The 26,446-nt window shown below is 45.4% G+C and overlaps 1 protein-coding gene across 5 annotated transcripts in view; it reads right to left on the reverse strand.

Moving 5' to 3' along the window:
- Positions 1-26,446, reverse strand: part of Elapor1 (endosome-lysosome associated apoptosis and autophagy regulator 1) — an 89,342-nt gene that overhangs the window by 24,251 nt on the left and 38,645 nt on the right. For 2 of the 5 annotated variants that reach the window (XM_052729994.1, XM_052729995.1), the window contains exons 2-7: positions 24,553-24,673; positions 22,457-22,649; positions 12,593-12,740; positions 12,052-12,132; positions 11,253-11,358; positions 10,965-11,114 (exon numbers count right to left, since the gene is read on the reverse strand). The exons of 1 other annotated variant lie outside the window; for it this stretch is intronic. In XM_052729994.1, coding sequence (XP_052585954.1) covers positions 10,965-11,114; positions 11,253-11,358; positions 12,052-12,132; positions 12,593-12,740; positions 22,457-22,649; positions 24,553-24,673 — 799 coding nt within the window. The remainder of the gene's footprint in view (positions 1-10,964; positions 11,115-11,252; positions 11,359-12,051; positions 12,133-12,592; positions 12,741-22,456; positions 22,650-24,552; positions 24,674-26,446) is intronic. 2 more of the 5 variants (XM_052729997.1, XM_052729996.1) reach the window with 2 other exon arrangements.

A 26,446-nucleotide genomic window follows, 5' to 3' on the forward strand; every position in this document is an offset into this window, starting at 1 on the left:
ATGAAGAAGACCTACGATGACACCCCCTTCTCCACAAGACCACCCACCTAACACAAATAAAGTTGGAATTTCCATGGCCTCAAGATGAAGGCGCCTGACTTCCCTCAGCCTTGTCATCCTAGCTCTGACTTTTGCCTTAGCCTGCTGAGAAATGCTATCAGATTTATCCTACTCTGGGAGTACTGGGGTTTGAACCCAGGGCCATGCATATTTTACCACTGAACCTCATATTCTTACCATTTTATTGGGCTCTTTGTGTTCCCCTTATAATGACACAATACCATGAATCTCTTACATAAGAGCTATTCCAATGAATAGAATAAAAGCAATGGATTTCACGTTTTCGTTTTGTTTTGATTTTAGAGACAGGGTCCCGAACCACAGTCCATTCTGGCTTGGAACTCCCAATCTTGATGCCTCAGGTGCTAGGAAAACAAGTGTATGCCACCACACCCAAGATCAAAAACCTTTTTAGAAGCTGAGCTGGGCATGGTGTTGCAGGCCTTTAATCCCAGCACTCAGGAGGCAGAGGCAGACCAATCTCTGTGAGTTCCAGACCGGCCTGGTCTACATAGTGAGTTCCAGGGTAGCTAGGGCTACAAATGTCTCAAATGTCAAACTAATTCCTTTTTGAAAATTTTAAGAAAAAAAAAAGATTGGAAAGAGAAAAAATATGATAAAAAAATACTGTATGAAATTTTTTTTCTAAAGAGAAAACAAAGCTGTTTCTTTTACCCAGAAAAATATATATAATTCATGCAAATTTAAAATTTCTCTCAAGATTTTCTTTCTACAGAGCAAAAAACACCAAGGACAGGTAGCTGGTGCAGTGGTTAAAGGGCAAATGTCAGGACTGGAGGTCTGGTCCCCAGAACCTACACTAAATGCCAGGTAGGTGTGAGGACCCACCTGTAATTCTAGCACTCAGAAGGCTAACTGAATCAATGATCTCTGGGTTCGATTGAGATACCCTGTCTCAATGAGCTAGGGGAAAGCAATGGAGGAAGACTCCCAGTGTCAAACCTTGGGCCCCCACATGTGTACATACATGTGCCCACACATACATGAACACAGACGTGTGTATACACACACATGGCGGGGGGGGGGGGGACAAATAAAAACACACTGCTTGGTGGGATTCCCCATTATACTGACCCTAACTGCTACATCCACTACTAATATGAGTGCTGTGTCCTCTGCGGATGAGCATTAAATAAGGGTGAGGCAAGCTCTCCTTCAGTATAGTACTTGATCGGCAGCCATGGTGTCATCAAATGAGATTGCAGCTGGGAAGATCCAGGTTTGGATCCTGATTCATTACTTAGTAGCTGTTTAAGTAGAGGTTAAGCAAATTACTTAACCTCTCTCGGCTCTCTCATCCAAGGAGCAGGAGAAATAGTGTCTACATTGCTAGAGCTAGCCCATGCCTGGCCTACTGTGTATGCAGATACTCTCAGAATGGCAATTATGGGGACTGAAGAGATGGCTCAGCAGTTAGAGCACTTGCTGTTCTTTCAGAGACTAGAGTTCCGATCCACCCACATCGGGCAGTACATACATGACTGCCTTCAAGTCCAGCTACAGAGGGACTGCTGTTCTCTTCTGGCCTCCCTGGGAACCTACACGTAAGATCAGGTACATCCACAAAGATACACACACATACATATAAATAAACAATAAATATTTTTTATAAAAAAGAAAAGAAATGGCAGCCACCATTATGGCCTACAAGCTTGCACACATTTTTTTTATTATTATTATTTAAGAATGATCCCAGAATGGTGCCCAGCATGGGGTCCAAATTTCCACAAAGGGCCTGAGAAAGCTGAGAAAAACAAAAACCAAAAACAGATGCAGCTCCTTTAAGAGGCGCCTGTGTTCAGTAGAGCACTTGAGTAGCCAGGAAGCTAAGTAAAAATGCTTGCCACAGTGCAGGTATCAACTTCCTGGAGCTGGGGCAGTTAAATGCAGCTCTCGGTTAAACTCAGCTCCCGGTGGGTTTCAGGCTCAGCTCTCAAAGACCTGAGGAGAGGGCAGAGCCAACCACCAAAGCCTCTTGGTGGAGGGTCTAGCCATTGCTTAGCAGTTTAAGGACTGGCTCACGTGGTCAGAGAATGTTTACAGGTGCACAGTAAAACAGGGCCAAGACCGAAAAAAAACTTTTTTAAAAGGTTACTGTGTGCATAGGTGCTTAAAAAAGAAAAGAAAATGGGTATAGACTGTCATAGGAACAAACAAATAGCTTAAAAATAATTAAGTAAAGTCTTTAAAGAAAGAATAAAGTAATATAAAAAGAATAAACCATGTAAAGATGGGAAATACACAGGGAATCTGGAGCCTGTATGGTGTTTTGTTGACTTTAAATTTTTGAATGCTGATGAGTGAATGGCAGCTACAGAGAGACATGGTATTGTAAAAGAAACTATTGAATTAAACCAGCCTAGGTACCTTAGGGGATGTCTTAACATTAAAGTGGAATTCAGAAAATGTATTGCCTTGGGAGAGAGGTTATGCTTTTGTGTCCACAGGAAACAAAAGACTGTGGATTCCTTAAAAATTAATAGAGGTCAGATTTGATTGGGGGAGGCTCCTGAAAATCTTGGCTACAGACATGAAGAAATAAACCTAGAAAAACTATAAGACAGGTACTGTGGGATGATCCTTCTGTATACTGTGAATATGTATTGCTCTCATTGGTTGAAAATAAAGCTGTTTTGTCCTATGGCAAGGCAGGATAAGGTTAGGCAGAAGACTCAAACTAAGGACTCAGAGGAAGAGGGACGGAGTCAAGACAGATATGAGCCGACTGCCCAAGAAGCAAGATGCCAGAGAACTGGTAAGCCACGAACCACATGGCAATAAATAGATTAATAGATATGGGCTAATTTAAATGTAAGAGCTAGTTGGTAATAAGCCTGAGCCATCAACCAAATGTTTATATATATATATATGCCTCTGTGTGGTAATTTGGGAAGTAGCTGCGGGGTGTCAGGACAAAAAGACTCTGCCTCCATTTACAGACAGGTACCGTATATGCTGATCTCTTGACATGGAAATAGCTCTAAGATTGGATGATACATGATAGATCTTGTTGGTTACAGAGTCCTCATGACTTATTATTACATGCCATTGTTTCATATGGCATAAATGAAGGTTTGGGGCCAGGCGGCGGTGGCACACACCTTTAATCCCAGCACTTGGGAGGCAGAGCCAGGCAAATCTCTGTGAGTTCGAGGCCAGCCTGGTCTACAAAGTGAGTTCTAGGACAGGCTCCAAAGCTACATAGAGAAACCCTGTCTCGAAAAACCAAAATAAATAAATAAATAAATAAATGGAGGTGTGGTTATACAGTCCAAACTAACTTACAAAGTTGATAGAGTTTTACCTGTTCAAACATAAAACAAAAAAGTCATCTTTGGTTGACTTGAGTACAGTGAACAGTCCATACTTATGTTAATGCAGATATGTATGTTACCTTTCAACGTCTGTGTGTTTTCAGAGCAAGGGGACCAGACACCAATGAAAATGGGTGGCCCAGGTGATTCAGCCTCTCAGAGTTCCTATATTGCAGTTTCTTCAGAGTTCTGCATTCAGAACTTCAATATTGCTAACTGAGATGATCCAGCCTCACAGATTATTCCAGCCAGAAGTTCAGATAAGCCTTGCACTTTCCCATTACACAGAGACTGGACAACAAATGTTATATCTAGTTTTCTTAGGACTTGACCATTATCTCAATTTTCTGAGTCCTCTGGGGATGCCATTGCCCCCAGACAACAGGAAGCAGCCTAGAGAAGAGAACACAACACCCACTTTCCCAAGAGGTGGGGAGGGTGGTTTTTGGTCATTTGGTGGGTTATGAATGTTTTTCATCAATTAGTGGGGATATAGGAATATAGAATAAAAAGACAACTATTCATCTCAAATATTTTATATTGGCATGAATTTTTGTATATTGATACAAATTTAAGGTTATTTTTGTTTTATTGTATATATGTTTCTACTCTTGTTTAAGGTACCATGCCTATGCAGCTCTTTTAAAAATATAATATAAAATTCTAGTCCTTGAAAGTTATTATTACAAACTGTTTAGGATAATTAAGAAGTGCAGGTTAATAGTTAGTCATCTATAACAATCAAACTTGTAGTCATGTTAGGTATGTTTTAAAGATATAGTTTAGATTGATAGGTGTTCTTCAGATGCTTCAGAGACCTATAGAATATGACATTTAAGATGTTTAATAACCTAAGGTTTTTCATGACAGTGAGACACATCTGCTCCTGGCAGCATCTATTTACTTCATAAAAGGATGATGGGCATCGAAGAACCTCCAAATGGAGTTTGCTTTCATTGTGGCAAAGCTAGCCATCTGGGCAAGAAATTCCCCCTTGCATTGACTGCTGGCAGTATGTTGTACAAACTGGACAAGCAGAACACAAAAGAAAAAGACTGCCGAACATTGCCAAGACAAGGTGGGATAGTCCTTCAAAATTCCTGCTTCACAGAAAAGTCTGTCAGACTTTCTTGGCCTGCAGGCTGAAGATGGATGCCCCAATGTTGCAGAGGATGCTTGGATGACTGTCCAGGCAGCCAGCTGTCTCTGTCACTTCTATAGTTTTGGAAGTTGCTTGCTCAGCACTTGTTTACTCAGGTAATATTGTATCCTTCTCTGATCTCTGATGGAGTTGAAGATGAGATAGTTATAGTTTTCCTTGTTACCAAATTCAGAAAAAAAACTTACATAAGAAATATAAAGTTTATAAGGTTGAGAATCATAATGGCTTAAGTTGTTTATTTAATAAAATGTTTTGAGTTCTAAAAAGATAATTTTGGGTGGGTAATACAAGTTAGGATAGCAAGTAAATTAGGTACACAACTTTGGACTCACCAAGATAGGATAGATAATGGAGTATTTTCTCTGAATTTGCCAAATGCAAATGAACTGGATATTGTAAATGTAATTCTTACTTGATAATTGTCCTTATTGTATATAGTCTTACTATGTTAAAGCTAAAACTTTTCTTTTTATTTAGACAAAGAGGGGGAAATGTTGCAGAATATTTGTTTAACTATGCAAAGATGTGTTGTATTTGTTTAACTTTGTAAAGATGTGTTATATTTGTTTAATTATGCAAAGATGTGTTGCTGTTTTACCTTGCCTGCCTAAGGCACCTGATTAGTCTAATAAAAGGGTGAACAGCCAATAGCGAGGGAGGAGGTATAAGTGAGACTTCCAGGAAAAGAGAGTAAGTAGGAGGAGGAATTTAGGCTCAAAAGGGGGGAAGAAAGAAAAAAGAGGTGCCAGGGAGACACCAGGGGCCAGCCAGCCAGACACAGAGAAAGCAGGAAAGTAGGACATACAGAATGAAAGAAAGGTAAAAAGCCCTGAGGCAAAGTATAGATAAATATAAACAGGTTAAATTAAGTTAAAAGAGCCACTGGGATAACCCTAAGCTAAGGCCAAGCACTCATAATTAATAATAAGTCTCCGTGTCTTTATTTGGGAGCTGGTTGATGACCCAAAGACAATCCCAACTACACCAGGAGATTTAGTAAGGATTATGAGCGCTTCCCCACCTTCTAGTGAGGCCCTTACTTCTCAACTGGTCCATTCCTTCTCCCAGACGACTTCCACCATCAGAAACTCTGCTAAGGATGCCTTGTTGGCCTGCACTGGGAGTTCCCAAGACTGAAAATCTCCCCACCTCTTCTGTCCCTGTCTTATTAGGCTGAGCAAGAAGGAAGGGCTGGGGAACAGCTGGAATCTTCCCAGCTAGTTTATTTGGTAAACAAGCTAGAGGCCCAATTCAGGGAGAAGGATCCTGTTGTTGACTGACTTGGCCAGGAGAGATCGGAGGGAGGTGCTGAACACATGCCAGTTCCCAGGATATTAGGCCTGGCAGAGTGCAAGTTAGAAAATGTATTTGGCCCAAAGACCTTTGTTCTGCTAGCTAAACATTTGCTTAACCTGACACCCCAGGTCTAAGTTTTAGCAGAAATGGTCCAGCTGTTTACACACAGACCACTGAGAAAATGGCTTTAATAAATGATTAACCCGAATGTTGAGACAGACCTCACTTTCCTAGCTCAGGTTTAAACCAAGGAGTTTAAGCTGGGCCTCAGTCAAGTGTGGAAAAAGTCACCTAGATGTTTGGTAGGGTGAGGAAGTGAGCATGGCTTGAGAGAGATTGCTCCTGGGAAAAATGCAAGGCCTTTATCTCAGCACACACACACACACACACACACACACACACACACACACACACACACACACACAATCCTCTTCCCAATATTTTTTTCTCCACTTCTAGTACAATGTTCTCTCTGAGACCCATTTCATCAAAGGAAAACATTTCCTCAGCAGACACAGGACCCAATGTACATAAAGGCAGCACCCACACCAGCTCAGACTCTTGGCAAGCCCTTCAGCCTCTCTGAACTCACCTTCCATTTGTCAATGGGGCGCTCACTCCCACATCATGCTCTGAGTAATCAATGAGAGACTGTTGTATGGAGTGTGAACTTCTATACAAGTGACCTATTGTTATGAAATACACTGAGAACATTTTCATATTGTAAGAGGAGTATCTGGACAGGCCTTCATGAGAAATGAATTAATGACATTAATGCTCAGGGGGGCAAGGCAAGCAGGAGAATGCAGTGGGTAACCTGAGTCTGATCCCTGGGATCCACGTAGTAGGAGAGGGCTGACTCCTTCCTGAAAGTTGTTCTCTGATATCCATGTGTGTGCTGTCCCATGCACACATGTTCATGCGCATGCCCTCCCCCCATGAAATAAATAAATGTAATAAAAATGAGTGCTTAGCTTTAGAGCTCGGTTGAGGACAGCTTGCCTAGCACGTTCAAGGTTCTGGGTTCTATCCCCAACATTACAAGATTTTTTTTTTCTTTTCTTTTCTTTTTTTTGGTTTTTCGAGACAGGGTTTCTCTGTGTAGCTTTGCGCCTTTCCTGGAACTCACTTGGTAACCCAAGCTGGCCTCGAACTCACAGAGATCCACCTGGCTCTGCCTCCCGAGTGCTGGGATTAAAGGCATGTGCCACCACTGCCCGACAAAACCGGCTAAGAAAAAATTTTAAAAATAGCAATTACACAGCATTGGGGAGGCAAAGACAGGCAGATCATTGTGAGTTCGAGGCCAGCCTGGTCTGCAGAGTGAGTTCCACAACAGTCAAAGCTACACAGAGGAAATCCTGTCTCAAAAAAAACCAAAAATAAAATAGTGATTAAAAAATACTGGGCCCATTTCTAGATCCTTTCTTGTATTAGCCAGTCCCCACACTAACACCATGAGGTAGGTACAATCGTTGTCACTTCTATTTTAGAGATAAAGAACGGAGGCATAATTGCTCCTTGGGCTTCCACCAAGATCCTGTACAGAAACTGCAGCATGGACAAGTGACATACCCCAGGTGTTGTGGGATATTTATAAACTGTACGGTTGTGATTGGTTTAATAAAGAGCTGAATAGTCAATAGCTAGGCAGGAGAAAGGACAGGCAGGATTTCCAGGGAGAGAGAGAGAGGGAAAGGAATGTAGGTGCACAGGATTCGCCAGCGACACGCAGGGAGAGCAGGATGTGCAGTACAGAGATGAGGTTATGAGCCATGCGGCAGAAGGTAGATGAAAAAATATGGGTTAATTAAGTTATAAGAACTAGTTAGGAACAAGCCTAAGATAAAGCTGAGCTTTTATAATTAATAGTAAGTCTCTGAGTCATTATTTGCAGGCTGGTGGTCCCGACGAGAGAGTATTACTACACCTAGGTGTCACAGCTAGTGAGTGGTGAAGCTGAGATATGAACCTGGCGAGTGTGTTCTGGAGGCCCTGCTCGTACACCTTATGTACTTCTATTAGGAAACGGACTACTAGCATTTAACATAGCACAAAGGAGTTGACCTGAGCTATCATGCTAAATGATTCCATGACCCTTCTAGTTTGGCTTATATTGTTTCCACTCCAAGTATCTTGACCCCATGAAACTGCAGATTCATCGTGTAAGATCTCAGCCAGTAGCCGGGCGGTGGTGGCGCACGCCTTTAATCCCAGCACTCGGGAGGCAGAGCCAGGCGGATCTCTGTGAGTTCAAGGCCAGCCTGGGCTACCAAGTGAGTCCCAGGAAAGGCGCAAAGCTACACAGAGAAACCCTGTCTCGAAAAAACCAAAAAAAAAATAAAATAAAATAAAAGATCTCAGCCAGTGAAGGCTCTCCTCCAACCACTTGTTTTTTCTGCCTCCACGGCATGCTGCACTCAGCATTCCCAGCCTGATCCCTATTGCACCAGGGAGAGTTGCAACATTTGTGTGTTCCTATAGCCAGATTTCTGCTTTTTGGTTCAAGCTGGAGGACAGGCACCAGCTCTGGCCGCGGCACCAAGGCCAGTCCTTGTAGGCACTCAAGGTATACGTGTGTGTGTGTGTGTGTGTGTGTGTGTGTGTGTGTGTGTGTGTGAACTGATCTCCAACCACTGCCTTCACGCACGTTCCATGCTGGGCTCTTAGGCTCTCTTTGCAGCTTTCCCAGTACATGGGACTTTCTCTGAACTTCAAGCTGTGAGGTGGTCAAAGGGGCAGATTGAGAAACTGGTGGCAAAAGGACAGCTTTAAGATTTCAGCCCCTTGATTAACAATTCCATGACAACTCTCGGCTAGAAATCAGTTTACACAGCACTGACACAGTTTTTCTACAACTACCTTGTCATTCAAGCCGTCGCACAATTGCTGAGTTAGGAATTGAGCCAAAGCTAGACCCACAAAAGCCTCCATTGACAGAGGTGGAGCAGGGAAGAGGGATTAAAGTGGAAAAACAGGAATTTAGAGGTTTGGCGAGAAACTCCCTCCCAGGTCTAAACTTTCTTGTCTGGCTGAAAAACTACACACATTTGGCATCTGTGTAGAGGAACAGGGCTTTTGTATCAGGAGCGGTAGAAGTAAGCACGTCACAGGTCAACGGCTGGTCCTGGGTCAACAACCACACATCCTAACACCTGTGTGACACCTGGGACTGTCTGCAAGGGCTGTGGGTCTATTCCAATGGGCCTTGTGCTGAGTTTGTACATGTTTCTGTATAAAAAGGGGAAGAAAGAGTTGTGCTGAGGGTTCCTAGGGGGAAGAGCAGACCGGGCCCCTTCCTCTGCCTTCTTGTCTCACTGCCTACCCTGGAGTCTAGACTATGTACCCAGCACTGGGCTGTGTGAGCAGAGTGCTCTTTGGTAATGTTACATATCTTATACCAGTGTTCTGACATATCCTTAAATGACCAGGTCTTGTTTTTTCCTTCTCTTAGAAGAAATGATTAAAGTTTAAAAAAAAATGTATATTTGTGGGTTGGGAATATGCATGTGAGTGCAGTGCCCAGGAAGGCCAGAAGAGTCGTGTATCAGATTTTCTAGAGCTGGAATTACAGGCAGTTATGAGCACCCCCACATGGATGCCATGGGTTCTGGGAAACCTAACTCAGGTCTTATGCAAGAGCAGTACACACTTTGAACCACTGAGTCGGCTCTCCAGCCCCAGATCCTGTTTTTCAAATCAGGATGTTTTTGGAGGCTTCCCCCCACTTTGCTCTAGAGCATTGAGATTTGTCTCAACAACACAAAAGAGGCAAGTGAAAAAGCTTGGCTGCTCCAGTGGACACCATTTAGACTGGTCAAAGATCCCAACTTCCTTCGTCAGCCTTTGCTGTAAAAATGGTTATGATTATAGCCTGATTTGATCACTCTACAAGGTAGGCAAGAACTGAAATATCACATTGTACCTCACACACACTGTTAATCCCCAAGATTCAAGGAGAAAGACCACCATCCCAAACCATGGCCAAATTAATTAAAGCAAGCTTTTTTAAAATTTGTGTACATGGGTTGTCTCTCCCTAAGGTGGGGTTCAAGAAGTCAGCATTGGACTTGGGCAAGATAATGGTTTTTATAGCTCAGGGGTATGGGGTTTACAAATGGGGGATTTGGCAGGCAGATGGGCAGGGTTACAGAAGATCAATACAAGGCAGTCATAATAACCCTTTGAATCAAAGGTAGGGTTGCAAGGTGGTCATAACAACTTTTTGAAACAAAGGCATGGTTGCTATTTCCTGGAACGGACAGCACAGAACTATCTGTAGTTAAGGTTACAGGTGGGGCATAAACTAATCTTTGAGAAATAGAGATTTAATCATAAACAAGAATGAACCTAGTTTGTCTTTATTATAAGATGGCTTTCATGTCCAAGATGGAGGCAGGCTGGTTCATCAATACACATGAAATTACTACTTGTCATCAAAAATAAAAGTTGAATAGTTAAAAAAAAAAACCATTAGAGCTGGGTGGTGGTGGCGCACACCTTTAATCCCAGCACTCAGGAGGCAGAGGCAGGCGATCTCTGTGAGTTCAAAGCCAACCTGGTCTACAGAGCAAGTTCCAGGACAGGCTCCAAAGCTACACAGAGAAATCCTGTCTCAAAAAACCAAAAGAAAAAAAAACTATTAGGCATGGTGAAGTTTGCCTATAATCTCAGTACTTGGGAGGTAAAAGCAGAGGGAGCAAAACTTCAAAGCCAAGCTGGGCTCAGTGGCACACACCTTTAATCCCTGCACTCAGGAGGAAGATGCAGGTGGAGCTCTGTGTTTGAGGCCAGCCTGGTTTACAAAGTGAGTGCCAGGCAGCCAGGGCTACACAGTTTGACCTTGTCTCTAAGTAAATAGAAAGAAAAGAAAAAAGAAAGAAGGAAATTCAAAGCCAGCCTCTGCTACATACTGAGGTTAAATCCAGTATAAGATCCTATCTTAATATCCCTTCTCCTACCAAAGCAAGCAAACAACAACCACAAAAACCACACAGCAAAGAACTACTGTCTTCAATAATAGGCCAATAGGATGGGTCTCCTGCTTTCTTTTGTGGGTTTACTGGTACCCCCATTCCTCCTCCATGTCCTGCCCTCCCCGCAAACATCACCTGAGTATTTGTCAGCGTCACATGGATGGCAAGAAGTTTCTCCTTTATTTGAGTAAGAGTTGGCTGGGCAAAGCTTGCAGAAAGAGGAGCCCTGCTTGGCGGCATATGTGCCAGGCTTGCAGGGGAAACATTCTGAAGTGTAAGCCACCCCTAGGGAGAAAGAATGGCATAGAAAATAAAGATTGAGCCGAGACAGCAAGGCCCTGGGGACCAGTGCCCATCCTCCCCTAGAAGCCAAGAGTCCAGGAAGCCAGCAGCAGACCCCAGATCCAAGCTTGTTCTCTGTACCTGTTATAGCAATGTTTCTCACAAGCACAGGCTTGGACACTTTGGACCACACTGAGAAAGCTGTGGTTCTCCAATAGAGGACATTATTCCCTCTGTTTAGCTCAACCTTAAAAAAGACATAAGGTAGATGTTAATTCATCACAAAAATGGGCATTGCTCATTTGCCTCCTTGGTCCTAGAGAGCCTATTCTGAACCCCTTCTTCCTCTTCCTCAGCTTGGCCTCTCGAAGCTTTGTCTTTCTAACCCTCTCCCATGCTTCCCTGATCCTTGATACAAGATCCTTGTATCATATATTCTACAAGCATCTCTAATAGAGATCATAACAGGACCAGAGAGACAGGCAGTAAGGGAGACCGGCATTCCATCATTCTCTGGTTTTATAGAAAACCCAGCCGGGCGGTGGTGGCGCACGCCTTTAATCCCAGCACTTGGGAGGCAGAGGCAGGCGGATCTTTGTGAGTTCGAGGCCAGCCTGGTCTCCAAAGCGAGTTCCAGGAAAGGCGCAAAGCTACACAGAGAAACCCTGTCTCGAAAAAAACCAAAAAAAAAAAAAAAAAAAAAAAAAAAAAAAAAAAAAAAAGAAAACCCAGCCCCAAAGCTGGAAAGCTCTGGCTCCTGGGATGAAGTCACAGGAGCAAACTGGCCACCATACAGCCTAATCCATCAACCATGAGGAGAGGAAGCCCTGAATCTGCCACATCTTAGACTCCTCCCTCCATGGGCGCTGGAGCAGAAGCTCCCCTTTAGGGTCCTTGGCCCCTCCTCTGGGATCTTGGTTGTGGCTGGTGCGATACTCACACTGTGGAATTCCCATCCTTTCTCCGTAGTTTTCAGCCACCTGGAGTCATCAGCATTGGGCTGGCACTGGTCATTCTGGACCTGAGGCAGAAGGGGTTCGGGATGAGAGGCTCAGCTTCCTGAGGAGATGAGGGCCTCACTCCATGCTGCATGGTGCTCTACAACACTGTTCTCACGGAAGAGGCGCTGCCAATTCCCTCTAGGACCAAACTGAGAACGCATAAGCTACACACAACAACATCTGAACACGGACGCCAGAGGAAGAATTTGCAGTTCAGCCACTTGCATGTCATAACAAGTCTGAACAGGATGAAACACCTAGGAATTCACAGGCTCTGTCCTCAACCTCAGTGTCCTGTGCCTTGTGCCCATTCTCCTCAGCTCATTTTGCTTACAGCTTTCTCTAGCGTGAAAACCAAAAAACTTTCCAAACATGGCTATACTTGTGATTGATTCCTATGAACGAATCTGAGCCTCAGCGAGTCCTGACCTCTCTAAACCCTCTCCTCCCTCCCTCTCTCCCTCCCAGCTAGGAGCTTACAAAAAACTCAAAGATGATGCTGGAGTCCGGGTAGTAGTACTCAAAGTTAACTGTGCCAGACTGCTTCAGGTTGACGGCATACATCAGAGTGGCTGTGCATTCGTCTGTGTTGGAAGCGATGTAGTCTCCCCGGGGAACCCACTTGGACCTGTGAAAGAACAGGGACCAAGAGTAATGGCAGGGGCACACCCTACAAGGCTTTGTGCTATGTGTTAGGTTCCATGTTCTCCTGTTGGGGCTTCTGGGAAATTCCAGACTTAGGAGTCAAAAGCTAAAACTTGTACCTTGGTAGTGGTTTGTATGAGCATGGTCCCCAGAGGCTCATATATTTGAACGCTTGGTCCCCGCTTAGTGGAACTGTTTGGGAAGGATTGGAGGTGTGTGTGGCTTTGTTGGAGGAGGTGTGTCATGGGGGTGGGTTTTGAGGTTTCAAAAGCCTATGCCAGGCCCCTCTCTCTCTCTCTCTCTCTCTCTCTCTCTCTCTCTCTCTCTCTCTCTCTCTTCCTCTTTCTCTCTCTCAGCTGTGGATCAGGATGTAAAGCTCTCAGCAACTGCTCCAGTGCCATGCCTGCTTCCCCCCATGATGGTCATGGACTAAACAAGCCCCCAATTAAATGTCTCCTTTTAGGAGTTGCCTTGGTCTAGTGTCTCGTCACAGTAACTAATAAAGATCTGATCGTGCTCAGGGAAGAGTAACAACACCAGGTGCTCTGGGGCAGATCAAAGGGCCTGAGGCACAACCAATAAGAGGAAGACAGTGAAACTAGCTGGGTGTGCCTCCGTGGTGGATGGCAGGCAAAGTCAGCCATGGGAAGCTTTACATCAACCAACCAACTACGAGCTTCGTGTTTCATATTCATGATTTATGTCCATCAGTAACAGGAAGAACCATTTTTTCCATTTAATAGATGAGAAAACTGTGGCTTGGAGAGTACCTTGGCCAGTCCCACAAAGCCTCCAAGTGACAAGTCTGGGGTTCAAATTAAAAACTGCTTAATCCTGCTGGGCGGTGGTGGCGCACACCTTTGATCCCAGTACTCGGGAGGCAGAGCCAGGCTGATCTCTGTGAGTTTGAGGCCAGCCTGGTGGTCTACAGAGTGAGTTCCAGGACAGGCACCAAAAACTACAGAGAGAAACCCTGTCTCGGAAAAAAAAAAAAATCCAACAACAAAAAAACAAAAGAAAAAAACTGCTTAATCTCAAAGTTGTCAAGATCCATAAACAAATATATCTCAGAGAACTCGGAAGTTCATCCAGTCTAACCCCACTTGTTTTTCCGGAAACACCACCTTACAATGCTACAGTACACCATTTTCCTCAGAAGCCGGTGGCAGGAGAACCAGAGATGGTCAGTCCTGTCATGTGTGTTCCGACTCACTCTATCCACTGGCCCAGTGGCTCCTCCTCGTTCTCTACCACATGATCTCTCGAATAGCCTTTATTTTGTGTCTGGCCCTGCACCCTCCAGTCCCTCTCCACACTATGGTTGGAAACGTCCAGAAGGAAAACATGACCGAATCACTTCAGTGCTCTAAACCGTGAAGATTCCCTGTTGCTCTTAGGATAGAGCGCCCATTTCCAGGCCTACACTTTCTATGGCAGACCTATGGAATTTCTCTCAGTTCCTGTGCCAAACTTTCTCTTCCCCTGGGTCTGGCCTCTCCCTCAAACCAGCTTCTTCCTCCTTCTCTTTGGTCGATTCTTCCTCCAGTCTTATAATAAATAAATAAATACTATGATAGGATGTGATCATTAAATAAATGCTACGTAATGCTAAGAAGTCATCCTTGTGTCAAGCATGGCCATGCACACCTTTAATCCCAGTACTTCAGAGACAGGCGGATCTCTGTGAGTCCAAGGCCATCCTGGTCTACAGAGTGAGTTCCAGGTCAACCAGGGATATAGTGATAACCCTGTCCAAAAATAAAAGTGTCCCTTGACTTTATCTGCTTCTGCAAGAACGCCTTGAGCTTTGTCTGTTTTCTTTCCAGAATTACAAATCTACCTTAAAAATTTAATATATTATCAACCACTTAAGAACTATGCATAGATAAAATAAGCATACATTCATCTATCTACTGCATAGTTTAAGAAATCCAACACAGTGTAGCTTTCATAGCGTTGGAAGGTTGCCACGCAGGTTGTTGGGGGAAAAGTCATCAGTGACATAGAAAGTCACATAGATGTTCCATTTAGGGCTGTCAACCTTGGTCAGAGAAGCTTCTTTTTGCAGTGGGCAAGAGTCAATTCAGAGACTCGCAGCCGGTCAAAGTGCCGAGAGCAAGTGACGGTTGAATGTTCAGCGGAACGTCTATACGACTTTCTCTACCAAGAGCGGGGAACGTTGTGGAAGAGGAGGTTAAAAAAAATGTAAGAACCAGAGGATGGGGAGGGATGCTGTGAAATTCTGTCTCTTGGACATGGCATGAGTATTGTACTCAAAACTCATAGTAGCTGTGGTTGCCTGTTCAAGATCAAGCCAGTCAACATTCCAGCATGGAGGAGGGTGAGGGAGATGAAGCTCCACCCCTAGCTAAGGAGTTATAGGAGGGGGTCATTTTTCTTTATGGGTCTAACCTCCGGTAAGTCGCCTCTGATCTATAAATAACGTCCATGCTTGCCACATGCAAACAGCTCTAATTAAACTGGGTCTCATAGAGACAGAGGTAGATAAATATTTATCTCACATGTTTGGGAATAAGAGAAGTTCCGAAGGGAGTGGAAAGGGTTTAAAGGGTGGCCATGGGTGATGAATGTCTTCAAAATACATTACGCATATAAAATTGTCAAAGACTAAATACACATTATTGAAAGCAAAGCAAAGCAGTCAAGCGCAGCAGAAGCCACTATGTGCCTTCGCCAGCTCCTCCCCTTTCTTCTAGCATTTCTCTCTCCAGCTACCAAGAGGGATGGTGTACTTGAATCTGCTACTTAACGTTCTCATGAAGTTCTTTGTCTGTATCTCTAAGCAACACACTGCCTTGTGGTGTTTGGCATGTTTTTAAATGCCATGAAAATGGTATCATACTTTATTTTCCAAAGCTTAGTCGGGGGGAAGGTTTGTATGTAATGGTGTGGGATTCATCCAAACTCATGCATATAGCACTTCTTTTTTTTTTTTTTTTGGTTTTTTTTTTTTTTTTGGTTTTTTGAGACAGGGTTTCTCTGTGCAGCTTTGCGCCTTTCCTGGGACTCACTTGGTAGCCCAGGCTGGCCTTGAACTCACAGAGATCCGCCTGGCTCTGCCTCCCAAGTGCTGGGATTAAAGGCGTGCGCCACCACCGCCCGGCCGCATATAGCACTTCTTTCTGTGGGGTGTGTGTGTGTGTGTGTGTGTGTGTGTGTGTGTGTGTGTGTGTGTGACCCAGGGTCTGATCTATGCTATATTTGTGCTCTTTCGCTGAGCTATACACTCCTAGCCCTTCCTTTTATCTGCTCTCTAATAGTCTTTACTCTACTTCATTATTTATTTACTTACTTACCATCTCTATTTACAGCTGCTGGACATTCAGAGTGCTTCTAGGTTTTTTGTTTTGTTTTTACTACTGTTCACTCTCTGCTGTAAACACTCTTGTTTCTGTGTTCTTAGACACGTCTGATCCGAGTGCTCGGGGGCAGTTGCTGGCTCATAGGGTGCAAACTACCAGCTTTACTGCCACCTTGCCCGCTACTGCCACCTTGTTCCCCAAACAGTGTGTCAATTTACACCAGCTGGCAGTGCAAGAGGCTCCCTGTCCTCCACATCCTCTACAGACTTGGAACTAAAGACTTTATGTTATGACGTGGTGGGGAGTGTTTTAGTGTCGAGCTGGGCTTTAAATCTTTCTTCCTTGATTGCTGGTGAAGCTGTGCATGTTTTCTGAAGCTTTCTTGCAATCTGGTGTCCTCTTCCAGCCATACTTTAATTCTTCATCTACCTGTCCTCCTGGCTAGCCTGTGGATTCTGAGAGGACAGAAACCAACCATGTCTCACAGAATAACGTATCCCTCAGTCTCCAGCTCTGGGCCCTGGCACCCAGGGACCTCAGGGGATCAAACAAATAATGGGAGAAAAGGGCAAATGAGACAATTCTGCAGTTTCTGTTTTGCCCGAGACTAGCCCAAGACTCCCAGCTGCTTCACAGTTTAAGAGAATCTTAAGCTACTACATTTGTTTCCCCATGTCTGCCCAACCCACATAGTCTTACAATCAACTGTCATGTTTGTTTGTTTGTTTGTTTGTTTTTGAGACAGGGTTTCTCTGTGTAGCCCTGGCTGTCCTGGAACTCACTCTGTAGACCAGGCTGGTCTTGAACTCAGAGATCCACCTGCCTCTGCCTCCTGAGTGCTGGGATTAAAGACGTACACCACAACTGCTCAGCAACAATCAGTATTATAATCAAAATGGAAACAAATCAAATTCTTCCAAAATGACCCAGCTAACTTAACAGTGTTGAAAGAGACATTTAATGCTAATAAACTCCGTGGTATCAGCTATAATTAACTCTTGAAGTTTGATGAATAATTAAAAAGAATGCCGTAAGGGGGTTACATTTGCAAAGTGCATCACAGTTTTGGTGTTTGCTGGTGTTGTCCCTGTGAAGACACTTCATAGTCAGTAATACCAACATTTGATTGATTTCTTTTCTTTTTTTCTTCCAGAGCTGAGGATCGAACCCAGGGCTCTACCACTGTGCTAAATCCCCAGCCCTTGATTTCTAATGCCAGAGCCATTGCTCTAGATCCCTCTCCTCAATCCCTGATCGGTGCTGGGGATCTGGAATTGGATCCAAGGCCTTGAATGTGCTGGCACATGTCCTACCACTATGCTACACATTCTAAGCCTTTGCTGTCATCTTAAAATTCCTTTAAATGTATTTATTTTATGTATGAATGTATATCTGTGCACTACATGAATGCCTCATGCCTGCAGAGGTCAGAGAGGGCACTGGATTCCCTAGAACTAGAGTTACAGATGGTTGTGAGCCATCATGTGGGCATTGTGACTCTAACCCAGTCCTCTGGAAGAGCAGCCAGTGCTCTTAACTACTGAACCATCTCTCCAGCTCACCTTTGTTTTTTTTTTTTGTTGTTGTTGTTGTTTTTTTGTTTTTTTTTTGTTTTTTTTTTCGAGACAGGGATTCTCTGTGTAGCTTTGCGCCTGTCCTGGAACTCGCTTTGGAGACCAGGCTGGCCTCGAACTCACAGAGATACGCCTGCCTCTGCCTCCCGAGTGCTGGGATTAAAGGCGTGCGCCACCACGGCCCGGCTCACCTTTGTTTTCTTAAGATAGGGCCACACTATGCAGCCCCAGCATGAAACTCTCTATCCTCCCACCCCAACGCCCCAAGTGCTGGGTTCAGAGGTATATGTCAGAACACACACATGGTGTCTGAGTTAAGGTTTCTATTACTGCGAAGAGACACTATGACCATGGCAACCCTTATAAACGAAAACATTGAACTGTTTCAGAGGCCTAGTCCATTCTCATCATGGCAAGAAGAATGTCAGCATGGTGCTAGAGAAGGAGCTGAGAGTTCTACATCTTGATCCACAGGCAGCAGAAGGAGACTGTGTCCCACACTGGGCACAGCTTCAGTATGTAAGACCTCAAAGTTCCTCCTCACAGTGACACACTCCCTCCAACAAGAACACACCTACTCCAACTAGGTCACACCTCCTAATAGTGCCACTCCCTATGGGCCAAGCATTCAAACACATGAGTCTATGTGGGCCATTCCTATTCAAACAACCATACGTGGGTATAACTTTTACATGTACATTCTTATTTAATCATTACTACATTCTTTAAGAACAGTACTATTAGCTAGGCCTGATCGGTACACGCTTTTAATCCCAGAACTTGGGAGGCAAAGGCAGGTAGATCTCTGAGTTCAAGGCCAGCCTGGACTACACAGAGAAAACTTGTCTTGAAAAACAACAACAAGAAGAACAGTACTATTTTTAGCACCATTGTTTGTTTTTAAGATATTCTCACAGTGTACCCCTGTTTGCCTGGCACTCACTGTGGAAACCCGTCAGCCCTTGAACTCACAGAGGTCCACTGGCCTCTGCCTCTTGAGACCCGTGATTAAAGGTGTGCACCCCCACACCCAGTTTTATCATCGTTTTTTAAGAGGAGGAAATTGAGGACTAAGGTTAGATTAGCCAAGGGCCAGTCAGCTGTGAGCTTGTTCATGGTTACTATTTGGCCTGCTGTTCTTTCTCATCCACTAATACCCAACACCATATCCCATGCTGTGCTGGTTAGTTTTAAGAGTCAACTTGCCGGGTGATGGTGGCGCACGCCTTTAATCCCAGCACTCGGGAGGCAGAGCCAGGCGGATCTCTGTGAGTTCGAGGCCAGCCTGGGCTACCAAGTGAGTTCCAGGAAAGGCGCAAAGCTACACAGAGAAACCCTGTCTCGAAAAACCAAAAAAAAAAAAAAAAAAAAAAAAAAAAAGAGTCAACTTGACAAACATAATATAGAATCACCTGGAAAAGACTTTGTTAAAAGTTTGTATGTGAGTGAGTGCTTTGCCTGCACATGTATTAGCACACCATGTGTGCAGTGCCCATGGAAATCAGAAGAGGGCACAGGTTCACGGGGTGACAGACAGTTGTGAGCTATCACGTGGGTGCTAGTGACTGAACTAGGTCCTTTGTAAGAATGTCAAGTGCTCTTAACCACTGAGCCATCTCTCCAGCTTCCAGGAAGTGAGTCTTCATAAGGAAGTATCCAGATCAGGTTGATCCGAGGGCGTGTCTATGGGGGATGTAGAAGGAGCAGACCATCGTGAGCTGCACTATTCTCTAGGCCATGGACCCTGCATTGTGTAAGAGGGCAGAAAGCTAAGCATAAGCAAGCAAGCACGTCTGTGTTTGTTTCTCTCTGCTCTCGGCTGTGAATATGATAAGAATAGCTGTTTCAAGTTCCTATCGCCTTGCTTCTCAGTGATAGACAGTAACCTGGAGTTGTGAGTAGAAATTAACATGTGTCCCACACACCATCCGCCTCCACACAAGTTGCTGTTTGTCAGGGTATTTTATCACAGCAACAGAAATCGAACTAGAACACTTCTTCTTTACTCCGATTCCCTCTCGAGACCTCTGTCTGACGGCCGATTGTTTCCAGTGTCTTTGTCCTGTGACCTACGCCCAGGCCATGGATGACTCTGGGGTTCCTGACAGACATGGAGACTGTTCCTTTTGTCTGTCCTCTTCCCCGTGATTAGTTCTGTGTCAGGTTTGTGGCAAATGATATATTAGATGCTGGAGACACAGCAAAGACCAAGACACACTCGGTCCTCTCCTGCTTAGGGCTTGAATTCTGTTCCTAGTTGAGGGAACAGAAATTTAACTAATACAATTAATCACACAGGAACACCATGCTAAGCATGGTGACAAGAATGACAAGGTGACACCAGAGTCTGTTTTAGGAGTCTCCTGGTCCGGGGGCGGTTTCTTTGAGGAAGTGACCTTTACTCTGAGACATAAGAGCCAAATAAGACAGCTAGGAAAAGGCCCACAGAAGAGCTACTCAAAGGTTCCAGGGGGAAAGCACCCTTGCAGCTGGTGTGGCCACAGCAAGGAAGATGTTCAAGAGATGCAGACAAAACGGGCAGAGAGCAGAGTCGAACAGTCGCCTCCTTGGGCTGTGGGAAGTTACTGGATCTTATCCCAAGAGCAACGGGTGGCCTCAGAACCCAGAGTTCTGAGCAGGAAACTATTGTGTTTGGATGTGTATTTGTCATTCTGGCTGCTGGGTGGACAGGGCCTGGAGGAGGCAGGAAGGGGAAGCACAAGAGCTGTTGGGAGGGTGCAAGGTGGATCAGGCAGGGGGGATGCTGGTCCAGCTCAGTGGGAAGTAAGTGGGGTTGCACACAGGAAAGCCAAAGAGCTGTGTTTGTAGCATCAGCTCAATTACTGACTTTTGAAATCTCTCCAGGTGTCCATTTCTACAGAAGAGAAATCCTCTCTCACTCCCAAAGACATTTCTGGATGCCTTAAGATCCAGTCTCCAGGATGGTCTAAGCTGTTATTAATCTACACACATCCTGCCACAGTGAGAGATAATGATTTCTACCCCTCCCGCTGCAGTCCCCAGAGACAGGTGGGACCCTTCCTCTTCCTGGGTTGAGAAGTGATGGAGTGGATAGACTGATCATCTGTATCTCGTCCCACGTCAAATGACATTTGATATTAGGGCTCACACAGGATGGGGGCCAGACTGTTTTAACCCATAGTCCCTCCATTTCTCACTTGCATCTTCTCTAGTTCTATAGCTGCCCCCTCCCAAGTTATTGTGACATGTAAACTTGAACTCTAAAGTAATATTAAAATTGGATGATTGGCTGGGCATGGTGGCGCATGCCTTTAATCCCAGCACTTGGGAGGGGGGCAGAGGCAGCTGGATCACGGTGAGTTTCTAGGCCAGCCTGGTCTACATAATGAGTTCTAGGCCAGCTAGGTTTTAGAGAGATCTTTTCTCAATAAAAACAAACAAATAAAATATAATTGGATGATTAAATGTCTGCTGTGTGGTTCAAACACTGGTCCTTCTGAGAGATTTAAGGATAGGTAGGAATGAGAACTAGCATGGGTAAGGCCCCAGGTTCAACCTCCAGCAGCAAAAACTAACTTCGAAATGAGAAATCCAAGTGTAACGCAATTCTTTGGTCCTTTTAGTCCATTTGCTTGCTTTGGTATAAAAGAATATTTTTCCCCTCTCATACTTATTGTCAGAATTGCTTTGTGTAACTGTCTATTCTGATGTTTTCTTCCCTGGAGCCCGACACGACCTGTCACATAATCATGTGATTTGAAGGGGGCAGTGCAGAGCAATAGAAAGCTTGGGACTGTGGCTGAGTATCAGTTTCACCAGTTTCGAGCTAGGAAACTAAGATGGAATGCTTAACCTCACTGGGCCTCCAGTTTTTCAGTCTGCAATGGAAATCACGATGCCAATTTCACTGGGCTCCTGTGTAGATTCAAGAAAAACCTTTTATAAAGAACATCCAGCACAGGGCCAGGTCCCTGAAAGGCACACCTGGAATAAATATTTGGTTGTCTAGCCCTCCACCCCCGTGGGGAGGGGGCACTGAGCTTTTTCAATGACTGACAAAGGTCTCCCAAGCTGGGAATTTTCCTGGTTACTGGGATGTGGTGGAGACTGGCCCCCTCAGACTCATATAAGTGAATCCTTGGTCCCTAGGTGGTGGAACTGTTTGAGAAGGACTGGGAGGTGTGGATTACATGTAAGATCTCAGCTGCAGCTCCAGGGCCATGCATTGCCTGCCTGCTGCAGGGACTCACCCTCTGAAATGCTAAGCAAGCTCCCCATTAAATGCTTTCTTTTATAAGTTGCCTTGGTCATCGCGTCTCTTCACACCTATAGAAAAGTAACTAAGACATAGGGTCTCAAGGGGGTTAGAAGCTCTCATTCGTGAGCCCCTCCAAACCCACAACAACATGCCATGCAAAGCCAGTTTTAGACGTTTGGCACCAAAGCCAGCGAGACGACCAACACTTTGTACGTTGTGTTCTAATGGGGTTAATGAAGTTTATTTGCTGACTCAAAATTCCACAGAGGAAATCCAATTGGATTTTGTTTGAACCCAGCTGGGCCATTAGATGCTTGTCATCCCTTATGTACCTGCCTCTATTTCTTTAAGTGTTTCCCTCTCACAGATGTCTGCCAGTCAGCGGTAAGCCTAGGTTAGAATGGGTCAAGGGAGCAGTCACGTCCAGGAGTCTCCACTCCCACCCCCACGTCCAGGGAGTGTGGTATTCTCCTCCCACCTGCCTCAGGAACATCACAGACAGTGCCCAGGATGCCCTGCGGCCCCTTCCCCAGGAGACTTGTGCGCTGGCTCCCAGACTCACGAAGTGCAGTTCTCCGTGGACGCAGAGATGCTGTCATCGACTTCCAAGTTGGCCGAGAGGCTGGCAAAACCATGAGGCAACTCATCCCACTCATCAAACCGGATGCCAGTGCCAAGGGAGTAGCGGCCCTCTGCGCAGGGCTTGCAGGACTGGTCCTTCATATCCAAAAACTCTCCGGCATTGCAAGAGAAAGCTGGAAAGCAGGGGAGGGACAGGGAAGGGGTGCTGAGGTCACTGTGGTCTCTGGAGGGGTGATGGGGTTGGAGGCAATCTAATGCCAGGACTTCAGGGTCAGGATCTAGGGGTCTGGACCACTAAAATTTAGGACTAAGGAATGTCTTGTGTGATGATATTTATATGGAATGACCACAAGAGTAAAGTCATAGAGACAAAAGGCAGATCTGTGGTTGCCATGGAGACTGCAGAGAGAACTTTCTTTTCAGTCTCTAAATGCCCCCAAAATGTGAATGGTGAAGAGTTGCTGGAAACAGTTGGGCGGAGGTGGTACATGCCTTTAATCCCAGCACTCAGGAGGCAGAGGTAGGTGGATCTCTAGTTCTAGGACAGCCAGAGAAACCCTGTCTCAAAAAACAAACAAACAAACAAACCCATAAAAACAAAACATGAAAACAACCACAAAAAAGAGTTGCTGCAAAGATTCTAGCATCCCTGAAATTTGCCTAACAAGGGGTGGGATTTACGGTCTGTAAGAAGTGGCATCTTGAAGGTATTATAGCAGATTTCCACAGCTTTATCCATCAAAAATCAGAAAAAGAAAAAAAAAAAAAAAGAAGAAGAAGTGGCATCTTTGGAGGCAGAGGGGGAATTGTTGTAAGTTCAAGATCAGCCTTGTCCATACAGCAAGGTCTAGGCCAGCCAAGGCTACACAGGAATCCTTTCTCAACTGAGAAAAATAAAACAACCCAGCAAAAGTAGTTGTGTCTCAATAAAGCTGATATTTTCAAAAAGAAGAAAGGATTATAAAGTCAGACAAGGTGGTGACTTGCCAGTAATCCTACCATTTGGGAAGAGAAGGTGGGAAGTTCAAGGCCAGCCTCATTTATATGAGACCCTGGAAAGAAAGAAGGAAGGAAGGGAGGGTCGGAGGGAGGGAGGAGGGGGGAGGGAGGGAGAGAGGAGGGAGGATGGAGGGAGGGAGGGAGGGAGGAAGGAAGGGAGGGAGGGAGGAAGGAAGGGAGGGAGGGAGGGAAGGAGGGAAGGAGGGAGGGAGGGAGGGAGGGAGAGAGGGAGGGAGGGCGGACCAGACACTGTGCTAAACTGAGGTTGGAATTTGAATGTCTGGTTTTAGTCTCCTTTGAACTCATTCAATGATCCCTCCACTCTAGTCCGGATATTTATTGTTATTCCCTTTGCATTCCTACGAGAACAGGGCACAGGGGAGCTAGAAAGCTGTAAAGGCTGAGTCATAGAGGGGGGTGGGAGCCGCAGCCACTGCCCTTCCGGTCACATTCCAAGAGTTTTACTCCCTGAACTGATGCTCAGTGCATTTAAAGAGCCTGGACTTGCGCAAGTTCATTTTCTTCAGCTTCTCTTTTCACAAACAAAAGCAAATTGCAATATTGCCTCAACACTGCTGAGGCAGGTAGGTGCAAATCACAGAGAAATGCACAGACAGGCAGAAAAAGAAAAAAGGCACACTGAGTGGCAGACATCTAGAATTGTTTATATTGTACTCATCGGATCTGAATTAAAAAATAAAGCAAACTCAGATACTCAGTTTGAATCTATTAAATAACATTTATTTTGCTTGCTTGCTTTTGTTTTTAGGTTTTTGAGACAAGGTCTCTCTCTATAGTCCTGGCTGTCCTAAGCTCACTCTGTAGACCAGGCTGGCCTCTCACTCACAAGAATCCACCTGCCTCTACCTCCCAAGAACTAGACTTAAAGGCCTTTGCCACCACACGTGGCTAAATAAGATTTCTGCACCACATTCCAGAAGGGTTGGGGGTGGAACTAACTGGAGGACAGATCTGGCGTCTATCCCGGCAGGAAGAGCCTGGCTTGTGTGGCTAGAGGCTTGGGTTCGAGGTCAGGCCTAAGTATCAGGGAGCCCCTGGGACAGGAAGGCTGCTTACAGCACTCGGTGCCCTTGACGGGGTCGGGGAGGCTGGTGCACAGGCCTGGGGTGTGCGGCACGGCGACCCTCCACCTGGAACCGGTACTATCACACGCCGTGTACTCATAATGGTACTCTGACTGCAAGGGAAAGAGCGGAAGGCAGAGGGTTCATCGTCAGTGACGAAACATTGACAGTTTCCTGCCCAGCATGAGGGCTACTGGCACCCTTCGTTATAGTGACGGCCCAAGGACCCTGGCACCCAAAGATTCCAAGGCCCCTAGGAGAACTACATTAATTTCAATCATTTTCCCCCTCGACCTGGCTGTGGTCCAGCCCCTCAGAAGTACATTGGTGCGTGTATGTGATTCTCTTTGCTGTTGTGCACACATCATGTCCCCTGGAGGGGAGGAATGGGGTGACTAAGGATAGACTAAGGTTAGCCATGCAGCTCAGCTGGTCGAGTGCTTGTACAGCACGCTCACAGCGCTCAGTTTGAGGAGTAGAAGTCCAAGGTCAGCCCAGGGTACGTAAGGCTGTCCCCAAACCCAAAACAAACAACAATAGCAACTAAAAATAGGAGTTTTTCTTGTCCAAGCAGTAGAATTCAAGAACAAGGACATTCTAAATGGAAAGGCTGGCGCGCGCGCACACACACACACACACACACACACACACACACACACACACATAAGCGATTGTCACACAGAGTTTTATTCCCAGCTCTCCTTCTGCACAAAAGGACTCTGAAAACTCCCATCGCATCATAGAAACGTCATCTTTAGCCCAGCAGGGGAGGTGCTGCCTTCACGCACACCTGTACGCATTTCCCCGTGCTAGGCCACTCGCTGTCCAGCAGCTTCCCCTGGAGCAGAACAGTCCAATACCGGCAGCATCGCCCGCAAATCAAGCATGTAGCGAAACACCAGGAAGCACTACTCGAGCAAGGGGACACAGCTGATGAGGCAAGCACCTCGGTATTTCTAGTCCTTCAGGCCGCCCATCAAACGGCCAACGGATGGCTTTTTTTCGGAGAAGTGTTTCACGGTCCTGATCCCTTTTGTTCTGCCGAGTGTTTCACGGTCCACGCTTATCGCGTATAAGCAAAGCAGGATGAATGTCCCCCCTTTCCAGCCACACAAAAGCAGGACCCTACAGCACGCATGATCGCCAGGAGCTGAGGCTGACCACCAGACAGGCTGAAGTCTGCTGAGCTAGCCTATCCAAGTTTACTTTTGTAAAAAGCATAGTCTGTGTTAGCTGTCCTAAGACACGTAACCTTTCCACTTAACATCTATAAGACCGAAGTGCTGAGACGGTAAAGAAGCACTGTGCCATATTTGAACTGACTGCAACTTTTTCTCAGGTGCTAGGTTTGAAAAACGGTGTGTCTTCTCAGAAGCAGCAGGATCTCAGGTTTGCTGAAACATGGTGAGCGCGGTGTTTCCAATTCTGGGACTCCAGAAACTTAGTAGGAAGAAAGAACTATTGTAGACTATGTTTTTCTTTTCCTCCCTTGTAAATATTTGCCAAATACATTTTGTCAGCCCAGCACAAACAAGTCCAAGCTGGACCAGTGTGACTTGGGCGGCAACCTGAACTTGACATTTTCACCTTCCGGAAGAAGATGCAGAACGGAAGATCGGCATATTGTGGCCTTAATGTTTGGTTTGTTTATTTGTTTGTTTGTGACAGGGTCTCACACAGCCCAGGTTGAGTCTGGAACTGTGCGTATTTTTTATTTTATTTTTGTGTATATGAGAGCTCCGCTTGTCTGTCTGTTCACCACGCACATGCCTCATACCCACAGAGTCCAGAAGGCATCATCAGGTCCTCCGGAACTGGCCTTACAGATGGTTGCGAGTCTGGGAATTGAACCTGGGTCCTCGAAAAGAGCAGTAAGGGCTCTTAAC

Source organism: Peromyscus californicus, unplaced genomic scaffold (assembly GCF_007827085.1).
Source record: "Peromyscus californicus insignis strain IS unplaced genomic scaffold, ASM782708v3 Scaffold_9__1_contigs__length_137607984, whole genome shotgun sequence".
Lineage (NCBI taxonomy): Eukaryota > Metazoa > Chordata > Mammalia > Rodentia > Cricetidae > Peromyscus > Peromyscus californicus.